The sequence below is a fragment of the Rhinolophus sinicus genome, chromosome 3 (assembly GCF_057876585.1).
Source record: "Rhinolophus sinicus isolate RSI-liver-muscle chromosome 3, RSI-T2T, whole genome shotgun sequence".
Classification (NCBI taxonomy): Eukaryota; Metazoa; Chordata; class Mammalia; order Chiroptera; family Rhinolophidae; genus Rhinolophus; species Rhinolophus sinicus.
The window spans coordinates 54626558-54648841 of record NC_142503.1 but is presented as its reverse complement, the minus strand read 5'-3'; the positions used below and the strand labels follow the sequence as shown (position 1 = coordinate 54648841).

Genomic DNA, 22284 nt, shown 5'->3' with positions numbered 1-22284 from the left:
GTTTATTTTTTCCAGTGTATAATTTAAAATAAAAACTATAGATTTTTAGAATAAATTTATCATGGCATAAAATAGTATCCTTCTGGACTTTGATGAAAACCGCACAAAATTTGCAAACAAAATTGAGGCAATGAATTGATTATGCTTCTTATTTACTAAAATTATGCTGGTCTTCTGTTATATCTTTTAGTTAAAAATATTCTTATAAGGTCATATGAATTACTTATTAGGTTAATTTCTAGATATTTTATCATTACTTTTCCTATTCTAAATAACATCTTATTATCAACATTTTTACTTTAATTTTATTTATATTTTGAATATAGGACAGGTAAGATATCTACGTATTTCAAAAGACCCAAAAGAGTATTTTTCAAAACTCTTCTACCCACTTCTATCCCCAACTGTTTACCTCCTGTTGAAGAAACCATTGTTAACAGGTTTTTGCTTTGTTTTTGTTTTTAGAGATATTATAATCATATACAAGAAAATATGTATGTGTATTATTTGCCCTTTACAGTAGTATAAGCAGAAGTATACAACACACACAGTTCTGTTGCTAAAAATCTTTGTGCCCTTTCCACATAATTTCCAGATAATTGTAGAACCAGTTCTTTGATACCTAACCAAAACTTGACAAGCAGTGATTTTTTAAATCTTACACTAAGATCGTTCTCTTTCACTGCCTTTCCTTTTCCTTTCCCTTCTCCCCCAACCCCCTCCCTCATTCTTGTTCTTGTGTTTAACAACTGAATAATATTTTATTTTCTGGACTTTTCCATAATGAAATGACTTAGACCCCTATTGATAGACATTTTACATTTTTTGAAATTGTGTTCTATTATGGATAGCGCAGTGGGGAACAACTTTGTACCTACATCAATTTGCCGCTGTATGATTATACTTGTGGGCTGCATTTCTAGAATGAAATTCCTAAGTTTAAGAAAATGCACATTTGTCATTTTGTTTCATGTCATTAAATTTTCTTTCACAAAAGCTGTCATTTATTCTCCCACCAGGAATGTGCAAGCTTGCCTATTTCTTTACACTTTGCTAGTATTGTGTAATTATTATATTTTTATTGTATTTATTTATTTATTTACTTACTTATTTACTTATTTATTTATTTTTGCTTTTTCCTGATGTGAAAAGTGAATTATAGTATCTTGGGGTAGATTTAATTCAATATGTATTATGAGTACGATTGAATGTTTTTTTCATATGTTTAAGATCCATATGTATTTCCTTTGATGTTAACTAATGAAATCCTTTGTCCTTTTATTTTTTATTGGGTTGCTTTGTTTCACCTATTAATATGTAAGATCGAATTTATTTGATTAATCAATTCTTAGCTATGATACAATTTGGAAAAATTCAATCACAGTTTGTCATTTGCATTTTGACTTTATTTTGTTTTTTATCATAAAGAAATTTTTAGTTTAATATAATATTTTTATAACTAGTGCCACAAATAGAAAGTTAAATTCTAACAGTGATTGTTGAGGGGCAAGTTTCTTCATGCACATCCTCTACCATTTCAAATGTTAACTCTCAGAGTCTCATCAGAAAGTGAAAAATCCTAATTGCTTACATGAATCTGAAGATTTTTCTGATTTTCTCTGGAAAAAATCTCTGAATTATTAATATTATAGTATATTTAAATTTTCTTATTTGTAATCAGTGAAGAGGGGAGCTTTATAGCAATTTGTCAAGAACATTGAAAGAGTCTTGTGCACCTGAAACTAATAAAATAAATAAATAAATAAATTAATTAATTAATTCATTAAAATTTAAAAAAGAGCATTGAAAGAGTACCTTTCTGCTAATTTTAAGATTTTGTGAACATCACAAAGCCATTTTAAATTGAATAAAACAATTTTTATTGTTTGCAATATATGAATAAAATATTTTTCTTACATTAGAGCATTTAGTTATGATACGATAAGTATCAAAAGGAGCTCCCCATTTAAATATGAAACGTATATTAAAATTTTTATTGAACGACTGTTACTCCTGCAGAAAACTATTGTAGGATGATTTGGAATAGGGAGAAAATATGAAGAGAAAAATACCAGTTAAAAAGTCTCCATGTGGTGAAATGAAGGGAAAAGCAACTGCTTGTTGAAAAACTCTCCATAACCCATAGTGGCGGAGACTACACTATAAACATCCAGAAACTGAAGATATTTCTGTTTGTTTTGTTTATTTGTCATTATAATTGCCTTTACTTTTTCTTTTACTCAAAGATCTCTGCGAGATTTTGATGTTTTAACTTAAGTGGAAATGTGTTGAAGCTTAAAGCAGTTGAGGCACATTAATAATTAGGTTGACATTCAAGTTTCATCATAATGTTATTTTGACAAGGTGATATTCCCGTTTTTCAGTTTACTCCAGATCATAACCAGCCAATGTTTTCTTTGCTTACATTTTTGAGGCCCATTTCCCTTTTGAAAGTTTGTTCACAAATATTGCTTTAATTAAAAAATGTTTTCATTAGAGAAAGAGTTTGAACCTAAACTTGATACATATTTAATATTCATCTGAAAAACATACAAAAATCATTAGCTTTTTGTATTTAAAATCTATGGTGATAAATATAAATGTTCTATTCCCAAAATGGATATTGTCAATACTGTTATACTGAAAGCAATGAATTACCATTCTCTTGTCTCCTCAGATAAATTTACAAAGAAAAATGAGAGTTACTGGTGTGATTACCCAAGGAGCCAAGAGGATTGGAAGCCCAGAGTATATTAAATCCTACAAAATTGCTTATAGTAATGATGGAAAGACCTGGGCAATGTATAAAGTGAAGGGCACCAATGAAGACGTGGTAAGACTGACTTAACATATTTAACATATTTAATTTAAAAGTAAAATCCCATTAATGATGATTGATTACCAGATGACTACTGAGTCTTCAGCAGAAGCTTTCTGTGATTGCAAATTAGTTTATGATTTCTTAAAGTTAGACTAGTGGGAGGGAGGAAGGAGTTTTTCCAAGTTGTAAATGTACAGTGGCTACAGCTTAAGACGTTCTCAGATTTTAATTGGTGATCCTATGAACACTTTATCACAATGTTAGCATAGTCCTGTGTATGACAATTAAATTTTAGTTTAACAATAGCTAGCTTTCAAATTCATTTTATTGTTTTGATAGAATAGCACCGTCCTTAATCAAATAACTATGCATCAAAACTATTATTTTTAAAGAAAAAATATTACTATTTTTTATATTGGAAGAAAATTTTGTTATTTGGCAGAATAAAATGTTTTAGAGGAAATGGATATAATATTTATGTCTCCTGTCTTTTTATATAGTCCCAGTTTTTATTATATTTTTCTTAAAACTTTTAATTTAAAGAAGTATCAGGACTGCAGCTCATCCCATTTAAAACCAAGTCATTAGAATAAACTATAATAAATTTTATGAATGATTTTTTTAAGTTACTTATTTCAATGAATTTAAATAAACTTTTCTGATTACCAGGTTATATAAAAGGTAAAATAAGAATGAGATTTAAAGGAATTAAAAATAATATTTTAGCACTTAATTTTCAGAGGAACCATAGTTTTTCACTAGAGGTATAATGGTAAAGAATTACTAGTCTCTTATCCAATGATCTGGGACTGACTAATAAGGAAATAATCCTGAGGAATCAGACCCTAAAGCATCAAAAGTGTGATCATAGTATTAGAGAGACTGAGTGATCAGCAAGCACTAGTTAAAACTGGTTCAAAAAAAAAAAAAAAAACAAAGAACCTATAAATACTAAGTAGCAAAATGGACAGGCCCAGATTCAGTTAAAAGGTTTAACATGACCATTTCTCAGAAAAAAAAAAAAAAGGAAAGAAGGCTGGGAGGGAGGGAGGGAGGAAGAGAGAGAGAAAGAAAGCATTCCCCTGGCTCTGAAGGACTGGCCTTAAAATTGACAAGATATCTTAACAGAGTATAGATTATACCACAGGACACAGTGCATTATAGCTTTAATTAGCATTTTTATCTATAGGTTTTATATTCACTGCTGATCACAAGGTGCTTCCTAAATGCTCCAGACCCCAAATTACTTAGTCCAATCTTGGAAATATGTTGGGTAGGCTAAAGGATTAACATTTCAAAATAGTTGAAGAAGCTGTCTCAATAATTTTAAACTCTATATTATCTATTTACACAGGTTTTCCGTGGAAATGTTGATAACAACACACCTTATGCTAACTCTTTCACACCCCCCATAAAAGCTCAGTATGTAAGACTCTATCCCCAAGTTTGTCGAAGACACTGCACTTTGAGAATGGAACTTCTTGGATGTGAACTATCGGGTGAGTTTCATATTATTTATTCATTATTTTCTTTTTTAAAAAAAGCAAATTTGTATGTAGTCTCCTACTAAGAATTTTTCAACACCCAAAGGTATTTATTTCTGCTACAAAATATTTGGGGTATGGTTAAATGAGAAACTGTGTGTGTGTGTGTGTGTGTGTGTGTGTGTGTGTGTGTGTGTTGGATAAACAAGTTCTAAAACATTCTACAGAACAGAACTAATATAGAAGGAGCAGTGGTTGATGAAAATACAACAAATTCTCACTGGAAACTTGTCAAATATAAATATCTCGTTGTTTTTAGTAGTAACTGATTTATGTTTTGTGACAAAAGTTCAGTAAAAACTGGCATCTGTCTGATTTCATAAATTGCAGTTACATTTAGGTTATATGGCATAGAAGAGTAAGCTTTATCTTTGTCCATCTACCATAAGAACTTGTTTATTGGGGGGCGGGGGTTATGAAACATGTTAATTTATTATTCCTCCCAAGGAGACAAAACTTCAATACCAAGATTACTGCTATAAATTCATTCTTGGGTCATTATTTTCTAGCAGCCTGCTTATTGTACAAACAGTGGTTATCCAATGCAGAGATGATCTATCAAAGGATTCAGAGTTAAATAATCCTTGTCTTCTGGGCTCATCAATATTAGATATAAAGTTGAAGGCTTAATGTGTGGATCTCACAGTGATCCCATTTCAGTATAGCTAGATTCTGAACTAAACAGAAAATCTTGTGTAGGCATTTTCACTGTGTTACATTTTTGTTGGTTGTTTTTATATTCTACAGTCAACATTTACAAATCATGTTTGCCACCGTGGCCTAAAATTATTTTGTTCAAACAACTGTGTGTTGTTTTTTTTGTTGTTGTTGTTTTTTAAGTTTATTGGGGTGACAATTGTTAGTAAAGTTACATAGATTTCAGGTATACAATTTTGTAATACATCATCTCTATATCACATTGTGTGTTCACCATTCAGTCACTTCTCTTTCCATCACCATATATTTGATCCCTTTTACCCTCATCACAAACAACTGTGTTTTGAAGAAAACTAAAAATTCATGTGTGCCCCACCTTTTAGCATAGTCTCTAAATATGAAAAGCTTTTATCAAATTTACAGTAACACTATGTAGGTAAAACTAGGAGGACACATCCCTGCAGAAAAGAACTGAGAGCTTTTTATTTGTTTCAAGAGGTTGCATACAGGTTAAAATGTATGCTTTATATCTGTTTCCCTTATTAAGTTTGTTTGTGATGCTGAGAAAGGGAATGATTTTTAAGCACATAAAAATATTGAAAAAACAACCAAACTTTAAAGGAACCCATTACTGTTAAAGGAATTAGAGGCATTTAGCCAGATGAATGTATCTATTTTAAGAATCACATTTTGTATTATATATGGGTATCTTTCATGAAGCAACCAACGTACGGTTTTAGTACTATTAGTTATCCTAACAGGGATGTTTTCCTTGTTTTGGTAACTCAAACCAGCTTATTGAGTACCATTGAATCTCAGCAGAATTATTGCTGTACAGTGTTTGTATTGCATGTCACTATATCACCACAGACTAGTGTCATCCCTAAGTCATTCATCATAAAGCAATCAAGAAGAAGCCACAATATGTTGAAGTTTGCTGCAAGCCCTGTGGTTTTTAAGTTGCTTAACATCAGCTCCTCCAATTTTTCAGTCATTTGATTCATGAGGGTCAGTTTCTAATACATGGTGCTGTTATACCCCTAAGATGTGAATATATTTTACTTTCAAGTTTGACAAGCAGTTACACCTGACACTTAACAGATTTTATGTTCTCAAAAAGAAGTTGTATCCATCTCCGAACCCCAGAAACAGATTTTGAACTTGCATACACAAAATATCTCTCTATGGATACTTTTAAAACCTGGGTCACCTCACTATAAAAATGATCAATTTTATTGTTAATAATTCATTTTGTTCAGGTGCTATCCACTTCAGTAAAAGAGTTTATCAATTTATACATATGAAATGTAGATGAGAAGGTAAATTTATGGTGTGAGGCAAATTGGAAGAGATTAGCTATAACACTTAGAAATAACAGTAACATAATACACCAAACTATTTCCCACAATCCAAAAAGAAAATCCCCTAAATTCTCTGACAGAGATATGATTTAAGATGTTTAGAATGAAATGGATCATAACCGTCATTAGAGAAATAATCATTCATTCATTGTTTGAATAAATTATTCAGCACTTCCTCTGTGATAAGTACTCGATAATAGAGTGCGTATGAAATTAATTCTGTGACTAAGCAGAAATGATCAAAGTAAAGACATCCCTTTTCTATGCAATATTTAAAATACTGTTATATCACAGAAGGAGAAAAACAACTACTTCTTTCCCCTTGTATCTCTTCTCCAAGCCAAGAACAGTTTTATAAAGATTCCAGTAGCAGGGCAGTGTGTGATTGCAGGCTTGGTGGTAGTAATAGAAGAAAAAGTCAGAAATTTACTCGTATAATGTAGACAATGTGTGTTACCATATCACTGCCTGAAGATAAATGGCATGTTATCAAGACTTTAGAACTTTCTACAATCTGTGACATTTGTCATTGAATTTCTCTCCTCTAGAATTTATATTTGGGATTTAGAGTTATTTTTATCATGGGACTTTGAGTATATGTCTCCTACCTCTGAAACCCAGCAAGACTTGTAGGAAGACCAAATTGGCTAACCCTCCATGTCTGTTTTTATCGTGTTTGTATAGGATAGGCATTTCCTAGCAGGTGGAGGTGAAGGCAGACATGGAGAAGCCTCAAGAAGGAAGAAGAAATCTAGACAGACGAAGACAAGCAATTAATTGTGGTTCAGAACTATTTATCAATGAAGAGTTCTAAACCACTTCTCTTGGAACCTTGACTTAAAATGGCTTAGTTGTTGAAGCAGCAGCCAGTCATAAAGTATTCTTTAGTACTTAGCTGATTTGGGGTCTTAACATTAACTTAATGGAAATACTACAAATAGCTAACATTTACCGAATGCTAGCTATATGCCGGCACTGTATCTAAACACTTTATATTTATTAACTAATTTCTTAAAACAATTCCTTAAGGTAGTGTCTGTTATTATCACCATTTTACAGATGAGAAAACTAAGGCACAATGTGGTTAAATAATGGGTACAAGGCCACATAGCTAGTAAGTGGGGGACCAGTAGAGTATGAGGAGATGACATTGATTGGAGAAGTCTCCTCTTTTATCTGGCTTTCTCCATGATCAAACATACGCGTGTGTTCCTTGGCCAAAATGTAACAGTTTTACATATAGAAGGCTCAACCACTGGCAAATATGATAACAAAATCATATTCCTATCACAGGCTTTGTGAATGAAATTTTGTCATACTTGTACTTCTTCAAGATTGGGAAATCATGTGTATACACACACACGATTTTTCAAGGACAGACAAACTCAAATTTTGCACCATGTCAAATCTGAAAACATATGTAGCAGATTTGAGAATCTTCCCAAAATATCCAGTATTAGAAGTTAGTGAGTATGATTGAAATATAAGAATGTATAAAAAGCCTTGTCCAGTAATGGCTTCTGCTAGAATGAGCTTATTTTCTTCTATTATCTATTAGTGTAAATCCTACACTTTGCAATGGCTGACACATAGTAGTATATATTGAATAAAGATTAGATTCGTTCCTTCCAGAAGAAGTCATGTTCGTGCTATAAGAATCAGTGATAAAGATTAACAGACGTTTCTTGGAAAACATGAAACTGTCCAGTTTAGAACATACCATTGGAACAGTTTGTGAAAATGAAGGAATTTTCATTTGCAGTATTATGGAAAGAAATAAAAGAAAACCAAATATACTTTGTGAGTGAATGTTCCATTTTTAAAGAGACAATAAAACTGTTGAAAACTAGAACAGTCATGAGGCTATTCGTAATGAGACAGGAGAGAGCATTTCAGCATTGTTTTATTTTGCAAAATCATCTATAAAGAAAAGTAGTTTGGATTGTCTGTCTTGTTTTCATTTTTTCCCCAAAATATATTCACACAAAATAGCCTGAATGGGCTCTTTTGTTTTTTGATTTTGTTCCAGATTTGTTTCTGATAATAGTCTTTTTTTTTTTTTTTAAATGTAGATGCTCTCTCTTTGGGGGGAATCAATAGTATTATACTTCATCTTATCTTGCCTATCCAAAATAAAGACAAAAAACTCCCAGAGTGATAAATTATTTTTCTCATGAAGCAAAATAATTCTCATTTTCTTTCAGGCTGTTCTGAGCCTCTGGGGATGAAATCAGGACACATACAAGACTATCAGATCACTGCCTCCAGCATCTTCAGAACTCTCAATATGGACATGTTCACTTGGGAGCCAAGGAAAGCTCGGCTGGACAAGCAGGGCAAAGTGAATGCCTGGACCTCCGGCCACAATGACCAGTCGCAATGGTTACAGGTAACATTTTAAAAAACTATTTCACCACCCACTGCCCCTCTTCCTTAGAAGATTTCCTATTGGTTACTTGAATTTCAGAGTCTAACTTTATACTAATTTAAATGTGCCTCCCTCTTTGGCTCAACCAAATTGGTAAAAACAGAAATTCCTTATGAAGCCATGTTGGCGCGCTATTTTTACTCCCATGTTGATTTATAGATGCTACTGTCAGATTGATGCAGCAGACTGTACCAGATCACACTATGCATAGGTCAATTTGATTGATTATGAGAGCATTTGCATTTTAACTCTCATCTATTCTAACGCTTGAGTCAATATTGGGTTTGAAAGTGTCACAGCAGGAATCCAAAACACCTTGAAATCATGCCACTGACCTGCAGATTGTTACCATAGAATCATGAATCATGACTTATTGCTCTTTCCCTGTGGTTGCTAAGCAATGGAGCAATTTGATTACATTCTCATAAGAGAGCTAGCTTATAGAAGGAAAGCAGATACACTGCAGAGCCTGTTTATCATTTGCAAATGAAGTAAGGTTACAGTCTGTGCTTTTTAAAAACAATCTTCTTAAAATGCACTTATTTATGGAGTACAGTTTAGTATGCACAAATGTGTTAATGTCCTCTGTGACAAAGAAAAGTAAGACAGCTTAATTTCATAATGAGGTCATTTTATTTGGAAGATATGAGTTCTATTCTTACTGACATTTGCACTCTATTCATGAGTTTCAAAATTGCGGTAATTCATTGTATTTCTGGAAATCATGAAAATTATTAAAATAGGAAATGTCAGTCCTTATCAAACCAGATTTGCCTCATCTACAACTTCTCACCAAGTCACCTGAAATTTCCAATAGTTTCCTCTCAGTCTTTTCTTCACTAGGACTTACTTTTCCTATTCTTGCAGTGAGAAATACTCAGTTTTTTCTTTGCTTTCCCCTAATATCCTATCTAGATCTCTATTGATCTGAAGCTTTATTGAGCTCTTTTATTAGCTACCATACTTTAATGATAATTATGTAATTCTTTCTTCTTTTACTATTCTATGAGGTGTGGTTTTTTATTTTGAAATATAGTTTTCCTCCCAGAACCATCCAGTGTGATGTTTTTGTCTTGTAGGTAGTAGTGCTTACTAAATTAAACCATTCATTTATCAAACGTTTATTCAGGATGCACCTATGAAGCGTTACATAGCATGATAAATAGTGATGACACATGAGTGAGTAACACCCCGTTCATGCTCTTAAGACGTTTTTGTATTTGGTTTGCATGATGCCATACTTTGTGTCCTTCCATCCTCCTATCTGGTGCTTCCCAAAGTCTTCCAGGCCACGCTTACTCTCTCCTGTTATCTTCCTGACAACCTCATTGTCACCAACTCCACACAACCAACTAAATTACTAATACTTTAGTAAGTATTGTTTATTTCAATGACTGAAAAAAGGATTCAGCTACTCTAAAATCATTTCACTTCTTACCATCCCCCTGCCACTCCCATGATTTATGCTAGCACCCTCTTTCACATGGGTTTTTGCAAAAGCCTCCTAACCCACTTTCCGGTTTCTGGTCTCACTCTCTAAAAATCTATTTCCAAAAACTGGAACCAGTGTGATTTTTGTTCAAAATACAAATATGATTCTCTTACGCCCTTTTTAAAACCATTCAACTGCTTTCTGTGAGCCTCAGGATAAAGTACAGATTCTTCAATATAACCTAAAGATTTTTGCATGATTTGGTCCCATTTTATCTCTTACCAGACTCTTCTAAATTGTTTCACGTTCTTAAACCAAACACTATAATTCCCTTCCCATTTCTTCATAAATGTCCTCTTCCTAGAGGAAAAGAATGGAAAAGCACCTCTGCTCACAGCATCCGCAGCCTTCCTTTGGCTAAATCCTTAGCTAGAATTTGGATACACTTTCCTCTGGGTGCATCCAAGTACGCCAGAACTTAGAATTTTAATTAAGAGGTCGGACAATTAAGTTTGTGAATTCATTCTTAAAAACCTACTACATACCTCATTGCTGAATGTCACTATGGTCACCTTCGAAGTACTCCCCTTGGGAAGCTATGTACTGACCAGTGCCTAGTCCACCCTTCAAAGCAATTTTGGAACTTTTTTTCTGGAATGGCCATCAGAGTTGTCGTCGTGTTACCCTGGATGTCCTGAATGTCATCAAAATCTCTTCCTTTCAGTATTTTCTTTATCTTCAGGTAAAGAAAGACATCATTGGGGGCTAGATCAGGTGAGTAGGGAGGGTGTTCCAATACAGTTGTTTGTTTACTGGCTAAAAACTCTCTCACAGACAGTGAACTGGTGCATTGTTGTGATGCAAAACCCATGAATTGTTGACAAAAAAGTTCAGGACTTCTAACTTTTTCACGCAGCCTTTTCAGCACTTCCAAATAGTAAACTTGGTTAACTGTTTGCCCAGTTGGAACAAATTCATAATGAATAATCCCTCTGATATCAAAAAAGGTTAGCAACATCATTGCAACAAGTTCACAAACTTAATTGTATGACCTCGTAGGCTTTGCTACCAGCTCCATCCCACACAAAATCCGGCCCGAGTTCTCTCCTGTATACTACTGTATACATCTCTAATCCTCTCACTATAGCATGATCACAGTATACTAGAAATTGTGTTTTCGTGCTAGATTGCTTGCTCCAGCAGAGATGGGACCACATATGTCTCTTTGACTTTCTCAGCGTTTGTGCAGTCCCTAATTAAATACCTGTCACAACACTTGACACATGGTAGGCATTCAATAAATATTTGTTGAATGAATGAATAGTTCAAAATATAATTCATTTTATGGATATGGGCCAATACAGCATATACAAATGATAAATCCTCAAATTTTAAAATAATATTTGAAAGAGAAATCTAAAATCCCATATTAAAGATCTGGCCTTTAAAATACAAGAACTAAACTGTGATAATGCATAGCCTTTATAAAGTTTTTAAGGTCTTAATTTGAAGAAACCATGGAAAAATTCCTTTCCATTTGTTAGAATTGAATGGTAACGTTAAATTTGTTCTTTGTTGCTATATAATATTTTTTAAATTGGAAATATTTCAGTCATACCTCAGACTAAGTGGGCTTAGCTAATATTATTTGTGAATCACAATGCCATGTGGATTATGACAAAATATTTTAAGCCCCATAACTCAGACTGGTAGACTCTAGAAATATCCACATGCAGGGATTACCAATGGCAAATTTCTTTAGAAAGATAAAAATAAACAAATATTTTTACATGAATCAGGGTGTACTCTTCAATGCAAATCTTCATCCATCACTTTTTTAAAAATGATTTTTCAACTCTCTTCTTAAAGTCACTTGCATGCTGAAATATATTCATTCTGTTGGTGATAGGTTTTCTGTCTATTCAAGGACTAGTTCTTCCAGTATATGTCTATTTTTTGTTGTGTAAAAACATATTAAGAATCTGTAAGGCAAGATACATTGACATCTTTACTTATAATTATTTTTTTCTTCTTTAATATCATGCAAGAAAATGCTCCAGAATTATTTCTATTTTCAGTGTTTTCTCTTCAACAGAATATCATCTGTTCAACTGTACATTGGGTTATGGTTGTTAGTGTCTTTGTTGAAAATAAGATTGACATTTTTATAGACAATCTACAGGGTGACTTTGTTTTTGAATTGTTGACATTGAGTAAATTTTTATCATTATTTTGAGGTTTCTGAATTTATACATTTTAGTTGTGTTTTAAACTAAGATACATCAATTCTGAGAAGTAGCTCTTCAGAAGAGAACCAATGTCTGTCATTTAAATGCCCTTCCTTCATTATCAATCTCTTGCTATGATTTTTAAAGATTTATTTTATATACAACCATATATATGTATAATATATATATATACACATACATATATATATATATATATATATATATATGTATATATGTATGTATGTGTATATATATATATATACCTCTAATAATGGGAATTTTATTTCATTCTAATTGGTCTTTCCAAAACCTATTCAATAAACAACTGGAAATACAATTATTCTAAATGAAACCCTGAAAATGTATTTTAAGTTCTTATGTATTCAAATATCACTTCAATATTTTAGTCTTATTATCACTCCAGTATTTCTTTCAGTCTCTTCCATAAGGTCAAAATCTCAGAAGCTTTTCAAGCAAGTGTTCTTATTTTATATTTTAGAAGTGATCTTACCTAACTGACTAGTAGCTTTTTTGAGCTACTGTTAATCATGAAATGATTGTGCTATTCCTATATAAACATGGCAAAAATGTGTGTAGTCAAACAGACAGCCCTAATTGAGAAACATTTTTAGACTTATGAAAAAAAATACATCTTTGATGTGTTTGATGTTCTCTAATATTTTGATCTAGAAGCCGTACAATGTGTTGTTCAAACCACAGGGATTTTTTTTTTTTTTTTTTTTTTTTTTTGGTTAAATTGCAAGTTCTGCCTTTCAAAAAATCTAACCTGCATCTAAGTTGAAAGATCATAATCCAGTCATTTTGGATTCATAGTTGGACATTCCTAGCACATAGTTGGGCTAGATTTTAATCCTTGTTATTAAATAAGGTGACATTTAACTCACTGAGATCTTCTATGGTCAAACTATTATCTTCTGTGTTTCATTTCTAAACAAAAGACCCAGAAATTGTGTTGGACTTTAAGGTGAATTAAATAAAACAAATGATACAACAAAGGAAGCACATAGTAGGTACCCAGAAAAACATAGCTCCCTTCTTTCTCTATTTGATGGTTTTTATAACCTCAGAAGATCATAATCCGAAACTACCAACTATAACTATAATCAACTATAACCAAAAATGAAGATATGCATACATATTCTTTGCTTCTTCCAATAAAGAATTTCCAATAAAACTATGAAATGTAAAGTAACATGATATTAGAGATGTTGCAAACTATGAGAATTGTTGATAACTTAGATAAATGTACATTGGCAAACATTTTTGTTTATCTAGGAAGTGTTAGATTTTTCAGATTCTTTACCTTGGGATAATAATAACATTATTAATAACTTAAAACGAACATATGTCATTTGGCAATGTTTTCTACTGAAATAATATTGTTATTAGAATGGTTGTGTGTTTTTATGTCCATTTTCAGTGGCTTTCAGTAGATTGAGTAAATTCCCTTCATATTTGTATTCATATTATACATACTCATTAAAATTCAACATGAAATTGGGATGTTTAATGACATTCTATCAAAGATAGGAGCATTACTGATGATAATCTTATAAATTGTGAGGAAATATTTTGGTATAGTAGATACAACTAAATAAGGAGCACTCTAAGAATTAACTTGGATTGATTAACAAACTCTTTAAATGTCTTACGATAAAAGACATCATAAATTCTCTGGTAGTGAATATACTATGTGTGTCGTTGCTTTATTGGTGGTGACTATAGAATGTGGATAATTTACCATCCATAATGATCTACTAAAAAGTTTTTCAGATTTTATAATGGGTAGCATAATATAAATGACTAACAGGAAGGAAAATGAAACCTAAGAAATGACCTTTGGTCTATTTCATGAGACATTTGCTAATTTAAGGTAGTCTGCATAGTATTTCCAAATTAGTAGAATTAACAGAGTTGTTAAACTGCACATTTTAGTGATGACCTTTGTCAAAATTGCAGCTAACCCTACAGAGCTTCATTTCAATACTAATTTTGTAGAAATGTGTAAGAAAGCAATTGAATTTAAGTTTTCTAATTAAATAAGCCATATTTAATTTAATCCATTTCTGATTTTAAAAGGGAATATTCTAGCCATAAAATTCATAACTTCTTTAAAACCATTAACTTCTCTTGCCCTTTGGACAATTTATTAGCAGAAGAGCTAAAGGAAAGATTTTCCAGGATCAAGGGACCTGTAGGCCGCTGGGAAACGTTTGTCAAGATGAAGGAATATTCTCATTTCCAAATCACTCTTCCAAAATTTCATACATAGTAAACAGTAAGCCTGAAAGCAGGGTACAGTTATATAGCAGATCTATAAGAGATCAAGTATAGATATTAATTTATGTATGATTGTGAAACAGCTTCTATCCTTCACAATGTTAATGTATTTTATAGTATATGAAATGAATCAAAGGACGTCCATATGTGGCTTGGACTATAAAATATCTCTAAAGTTTATTAAAATTTTAATGATACAGAAGGGAATCTCCACTATCCAAATATAAAAGCTTATTGAGCAAAGCAAAATTGAGTAGGATATTTATACAGAAAGTACTTAGAGGTCAAAGGAAAGTGCAGCCAGCATCAATGTAATATGCCCAGTGCATAATTTGAAGTTCAAAAATCTGGTTTTGAGGACTGACAAATCACATCAATATTCTGGGACTCAGGTTTTTCTCTTTATCATCTAAAATGTGGATATTACTAAAAATAATAATAATAATAGCTACCCAGGCAACCTTTCCCTTTTAAAAACTCTCCCACCCTAAGATTCTAATATCTAAATGATGATCGGGCCAGTCCAAAGTAATAAGAAAATTATCAGGACCACCAGCTAATTTCTGGTGAAATTAACAAAAACAAAATCGTACAATATAATTAGTGTTACAAATATAGCCATTTAACCTCATAATTAACCTTTGAAAACATTAACTTTTATATAATGCATAGTATATCTACTTAATATCAAAAATATTATCCTACATTTCCACCCATTCTAATCTTGAGTCATTTCTTTGGGTTAGTAGCTATAGCTCTCTATAAACAACTTTTTAAAAAAGAATTCCCTAAGACAAGGCAATAAGACATATTAAGCTATTATGATGTACTAATACACTAGTATTTACATATAGCAAATCATGAAAAATACACAAAGCAATAGTTTCTGGTGGCGGCTATCGGAAGGAGTAGATTAGATTAAGTACAGAGTGCAATTTTGGAAAGGTAAGCCTCCATGGTACATAAAAACTGGATGGGGACTTTGTTGTTCAAAGGTTATTTAAAGGGCTTCGTAATTTTTAAAATTCAAATAAATATTTTTGAGACACCTGTTATAACAAAACACAATGCCAGATGCAAGGAACTGAAAGATATATTTGGCACGTGTCTGTCTGCATATTTGACTATTGATTCCCTAATTCTCATGAATTCAACAGTGCAAAAGCAATAAACAGAAATGTGGGAAGTTGGATGCTTCTGCATAGAAGTACTATTTGAAACCATTGAAAAACCAAACAGCAGGACTTACAACAATAGTATGTGCACAGCAGGCCCATTCATGTTTTTATGATAATGAGAATTAAATGACTTCTGATTCCTTTATGTGCAAATGAATTTTAATCTGTGACATATTAGTTTTCTTTGTATTAATGAAATACAGTTATAAGAATGGTAACCATTCTCCTCTAAAATTATGAGCTGAAATATGCCAGTGGGTAAAATTTAGAACTCGGGAATACAGTTTCAAATAAGATGAGCATTAGTAAAGGCTTTCAGATAAAATGGGAATCAACTTTAATCGATGATCTCATTTTGTCTTCAAAATAGACTTCTGCGTGACTAAAGTGTCTGTTTCATGAGGCTACAGAGTCTGAGAGGTTTGCTAAAGATTGCATGGCTAGTCAGCTGTGGAAGGGGAACTGAACGCACGCCAGGAAACTCATATGACGATTTTTACCACACTATTTTGTAGACCACGTAGTGAGTGAGATGACTCCTTTTTACAGGGGATGTTTATTAGATTAGGAAGCTGTTTTAGTACTGACAGGCATATGGAGTTTCACCGAAAATAAGACCTAGCCGGACAACCATCTCTAATGAATCTTTTGGAGCAAAAATAATTATGTAAGACCTGGTATTATATTATATTATGTTATGTTATATTATGTTATATCATGTTATATTATATCATATTATATCATATTATATTATATTCCCGGTCTTATAGTAAAATAAGACCAGGTCTCATATTAATTTTTGCTCCAAAAGACGCATTATTGCTGATGGTCCAGGTAGGCCTTATTTTCGGGGAAACACGGTAATTCTGGCCATACCTGTCTTGAAGAAGAGCTTGTAGTACATCTGTGACTCCAGATCGCCCTCCAAATTTGTGGTTCCACACTATAAAAATTGCATATCCCTTACAGCATTACTGAACATTGAACACACACATTAAATGTTTAGATAGTGCAATTTATATTTTGTGGGGGGTTAAGATAAAACAAATAGGAAGTAGGGTGAAAATTCTGATTTTTTTCTTTCTACACCTCTATGACTTGTCCTTTGTGCACACACCACATTTTAAAGAACATTGCTCTACCCAACACTGCCGGTCATAGTCAAGCTCACCTGCTCCACCTGCTTCGGTTTATCCTAGAGAACTTTGTCATTTTTCTTCAAAGGCAGTAATGCTATTATGAGTAGGTCATTAAATTTTCATAACATTCATGATTAAGGTATCTCTCATTTATGAAGTATTTATTTGCTCGTTAATGTCAACATAAAGTAAATTTATTTTGAGCATATACGGCATTCATTTTCTCTTTCACTATTAGAATACCATTTCTGTGGAGGAAACATGCCTCAGTGAAGCGACTTTTAAACCTCTAGTATCTTTGTTTTATACTGCTGTTGTAGTTTATTGGCATGGTTTGACTCCTGAAGAGTGCAAGCCCACTTAACCCTGACCGTTTCTGTATTATCCTTTGGTTAGAATCTTCTCTGAAATCCTTTAAGATATGCCTAAGGACATATCTGCCTACAGCTTTCAATTAATCAATTTCTAGAATTGGTGTATTTTTAGACAAACAGGTATCAATTTGCATGGGTAAGACAGACTGTGGCCTCAGTGTCAAGGCAAACCCGAGTTTTCACTTCTTAATTCAGCATAGCCTCCTTGCCCAGGTTTGTCAAGATCCCTGATGCTGCTCCCTGCATTTGGCCTCCCTCTACTTCCTGTGAGTCCTGGTGCATTTCTGACTGCCCTCTTCTCACCTGAGTTTTCCTACATCTTTGCTGTTTGGTTTTTCCATTCTTTGGCCTTGCATTCTAACTCCAGCCTGCCCTCTAAAGGTTAATTGCTTATTTATCATCAGCTCACTTTATCTTTGTGGAAGTTTCAGCCCCACCCTGGTTCTCAGAGGCCCACCTTGACTACCAGCTTCTCTGTACACCTGGGTCCAACTTGCTGCCATAGCTGAACTCAATCTTAGCTTACTTGGTTTCTGGTCCTGGCATTCACAATTTCTATTTTTTCCAATGTTTCTTTTCTTCAGATTGTTCTGCTACCAGAATTCAGTCCTGCCTACAGACTGTTTCCAAAAGATCCTCCCTTTCTAAGTCTATGAACTCTTTCATCCTAAAAAAATAGTACTCTAAAAGACATATTAAGTTCCCTTTCTCCTCAGATGATCAATTTTTTTTATCATCATTTCCTAAAATGTAGTCTGAAAAACACTTCTTCCATTAGGTTCTCAAAAAAAGAAAAAAAAGAAAAATTGTGCTGAAAAATATTTAGTAAAGTCTATATCCTCTTCTCTGTTATTACTGATCCAGATGTATATTAACATAGGATTCTGAAGGGAAGATATTTGTTTTATTTGGTGATTTTCAACCATATTTGATCACCGAGTGCTTTCTAAAAATAACTACCTTAACATCCCCAGGAGCCACTTTAGAAGATTCCGTATTAATTATATTGCACTTCTGTAACACCTTGATTTCAAAGGGCTTTTCTGATCATTTTCACTGTATCTTTATAATAATCTGGGTACATGTAATTATTTGTATAAAGCATTCTGTCTCAAAACATGAAAAAAAAATTTACAGAGTTCATATAATTTAATCCTATAAATATCAGAACTTGACCCAAAAATCTAGTTTCTCTGTTTTCTATTGAGTGCCATTTTTTATGGCTCTTTGCTTCTGACATCAAGTAGAATGACTTTAACCTTAGCCTCCTGTTTTTTTAAAGATGTTTTTCATGATTTTTTTCAGTACAGCAAAATGTATGCAAAATATGTGTATTTGGAAATATGGTTTTCCAGTTCACTGCATTCTTCATTTTTGTGATAGACCTACTCAATATCACAAATAATTTCATCATTTCTGTGTCTATATCTGTACAAACCAAGCATTTAAAATTGCCTAAATGAGTTCAAAGTGTTATTTTCATTTCATCTTCAGAAAAAATGGTGCACATAAGCTAAAGTTAGCCCAGATACACCTGAATAATAGTCAGCCCACGCCATGAATAAAATGGGCTCTATAAATTGAGTACTCTAAGCAAAGAAAGTAACATATAAACAGTTTTGGCTGTTAAGAAACAGTTCCTATAAGCTAAAGGGCTTAGCTAGAGAAGTTTACAACTGTACACAAATATTTATTCATCATTTAAATGGTAAAAAAAACTTCTCTCTCATTTGTTGAAAAGTTCACTTGATAATTTTCTTTAAAACTCTGTTTCCCTCTCACTTAAAATGGCAGAGGATCATCATTGAAACTTATCTTTAAATATATAAACTGTAAAGTTCTTTGTCCTGCAACTGTTTATACACTTTGGCTTTGCCTTCTCTATGTTCATGGTGTAAAGTTCTCTCCCTTCATCCCAATGAGAGAGGCTTCTGTAACTGACATGCATTAAATTTGAATGTAGAATTCATATTAAGATATTTACTGTTATAGTAAAATGGGACACTAAACATGAACAATAGACATTTTGTAGCATTTACTGCTATTGAGCAACAGGAACTTGGAACTATGAAAACATCATCATTTTACAGATATCTTCCTTCAAGATTTTCCTCATTTTAGAAAATCAGATTATAGTCTCTTTGATAACATGATTTCTGTTGCCCCATACATTTTCTATTGTACATGCTCAGTGGCTTTTGATAGAAAAAGCTTTAAAAGAGGCAGGGTTGTGTGTGTGCATCTTTATTCGATAGAATTGGTTCATGTGCCCATTCGCACTATTTTATTTATGCTGCTAAAAATATATACAAAGCATTACATCCATGGTTATCCAATATAAGAAAGAGAAAAACCAAGAGATATTTATCTGTAGTCATTATTAATTTGTATCTATTTATATTATAACTTGTTCTATAGTCTTAAAATAAAAATGCATAGATTGCATTCAAAATTGTATTATTGTCATTGTGGAATTGCATATGATTATGATTACCATTTTGTATGCCACATAATTAGTAAAACCAAATGTAGTTAAGACAGCAGAAGGTAAATGAATAAAATAATAACAAGGGCAATTGGATAACTATTATTCCAGTTAAACTCTGAGTCATCTTTTCCCCCCTCTCCCAGCATCTTACCAACGTTCTCTCATGAGAAGCACTGTAGAGTTTTATCCTCAAAGCTGTAGGATTTGATGGCCCTTCATGAGTACCACAGAACCCATCTGTTCTGTTAGGCATATGCCTGATGATGTGGGAGGAGCGTTATATACAAGAAAATGGATCTAAGAGTACTTAGAATAACACTAGCTGTATACATATGTATGTTTCTACAGCTGCCTCCAGCTCTGTAATGAGAAATAGGGGAACTTCTAGAAGCAAAGCAGTTTTAAAGCCCTCCATGGGAAAAGCACATCACCAGCAGCTTGTACCTTTTTGCATGTTGGTGTCAAAGTCACTTTCTCAAAGTGTGTTGTGGAGACCTGCGTCAGTCAGCTGGCATGGGCTGGTTGAAAAGGCAGAGTCCCAAATCTCATCTGCAGGCATGCTAATGTTATTAGGTCTGGATTGGGCATAGACATGTGCATTTTCTGAATATATATCCTGGGATTCCTGCACAAGGTAAAGTTTGAAAGAAAAGGAATTAGTAATCTACAGCTTGACTGACAAGCATACTCATTTAGAGGCAACCATTTGTGTGGAACTAGCTTAGACAAATGTTGACTTGAAAATGATTTGAGCATGAGTCCAATAGCAGTCCAGGAATAAATTATCTGGATACTTCAGATTAAAGGAATTTCATATATAGAGAGTTCAAAATTTTAGGCTTATATTGAATCCAACAACAAATCTTTAGTTTCTCTTAATTCTGTAGGGAATAAGGTATATCAAAGATACACATGTAAAACCAGATCTAAATTTTGAAGAAGAGAATCTGTATTGAGTTCTGTATCTCCAGTAGTCTCTGGCTAGGAACCATACTCTGTGTGTGTGTGTGTGTGTGTGTGTGTGTGTGTGTGTGTGTGTGTGTGTACAGCATATTATATTTGCATACGCATATATAGCATAAAGCTTGAGTATGTGGAATTATGTATCAAGAATTTTTGTTAATTAGTCCTTTAATGTGTATAGCATAGTAACTGATATTCCTGACAGTCACCATGAGATATTTCCAATTAGAAGAGAGTAAAATATGTTCAGTGAAGATGAAATTTTAAGTTTACTGTTTTTGTTTGATAAAGAAGCCTTGTTTAAAGTAGGTGCTTGGTACACGTTGAAAGTCCTTTGAATAATATTTTTAAAAATTATCAATATATGTGTAGTATATAAGGTAATTTTCAATTAACTAACATGATAAGAAACAGTATTTCATATCTGTTAGGATGGTAGAATCTACAGCAAAATGCTCTGGGTTTAGACTGCTTCTCTGCCACTAACGAGTTATGTGACTCTGGACAAGGGACTCCTCCTATTAGTGTCTCAATATTCTCATTTTATAAATAGGAATAATAGTACCTTATAAGGTTGTGTTGAGGACTAAATGAATTAACATAAGCAATGTGCTTACAGAATAATTACTATAAAACCGTTAGTTACTATTATTTTATTAATGATAATAAGCCAATAATCAGTGAAACTGTATACAGCATTTTCTTTCATTTAAGTTTGCCTGTTAAAACACAGAATGCTTAGTTAATAATTTTGGATAAATGATGAATTTGGAGGGTTATTTTTGTTGTTGTTGTTTTTGTTTGTTTGTTTTTTGGTGTAAGGTGTCCCCAAATAATGCAGAGGACATACTTATACACACACAAAATAAATAATGTTGTTTATCTGAATTTAATATTTAACTAGGAATCCTATATTTTATTTTGTTAAACCCAGCAACCCTATTTTCACTTCATCTCATTCGTTTTTCATCCCTGGAATTTCTAATTGAACTAAGTTATGCTGCTGACATAGTGATGATTTAGTCAATAGACAATGGTTTTAATAAATTGCTCATCTGTAATTGTTTTGCACTGTACCTGTATTCCAGATGAATAGATATTAGAAAGCCAAAAGTTTACTAAATCCCAGACAAATATGCTTAAAATGACCTCCACTTCAATATTATCAATTACTATTTTGTTCCAGAGGGAGGGGGGAAGCTATTCTTGATTCTGGCTCTTCTGTGCATAGTGAATTTCTAGAGATAATATGAACCCTTTGGGATCCACACATAAAGCCAGGTGATAAACTGTGGGAGTCGGTCTCTTTCAATATATAGGAACTCAGTATAATATTTTCCATCATGAGAATGGAATGAAGTTGCTAGAAA

General features: G+C 32.8%; 1 protein-coding gene across 1 annotated transcript in view; it reads left to right on the top strand.

The window, feature by feature from the left end:
- EDIL3 (EGF like and discoidin domains 3) overlaps positions 1 to 22284 on the top strand; it is a 387262-nt gene that overhangs the window by 285320 nt on the left and 79658 nt on the right. Inside the window, exons 7-9 of the mRNA XM_019746385.3 lie at positions 2678 to 2833; positions 4176 to 4320; positions 8588 to 8772. Coding sequence (XP_019601944.1) covers positions 2678 to 2833; positions 4176 to 4320; positions 8588 to 8772 — 486 coding nt within the window. The remainder of the gene's footprint in view (positions 1 to 2677; positions 2834 to 4175; positions 4321 to 8587; positions 8773 to 22284) is intronic.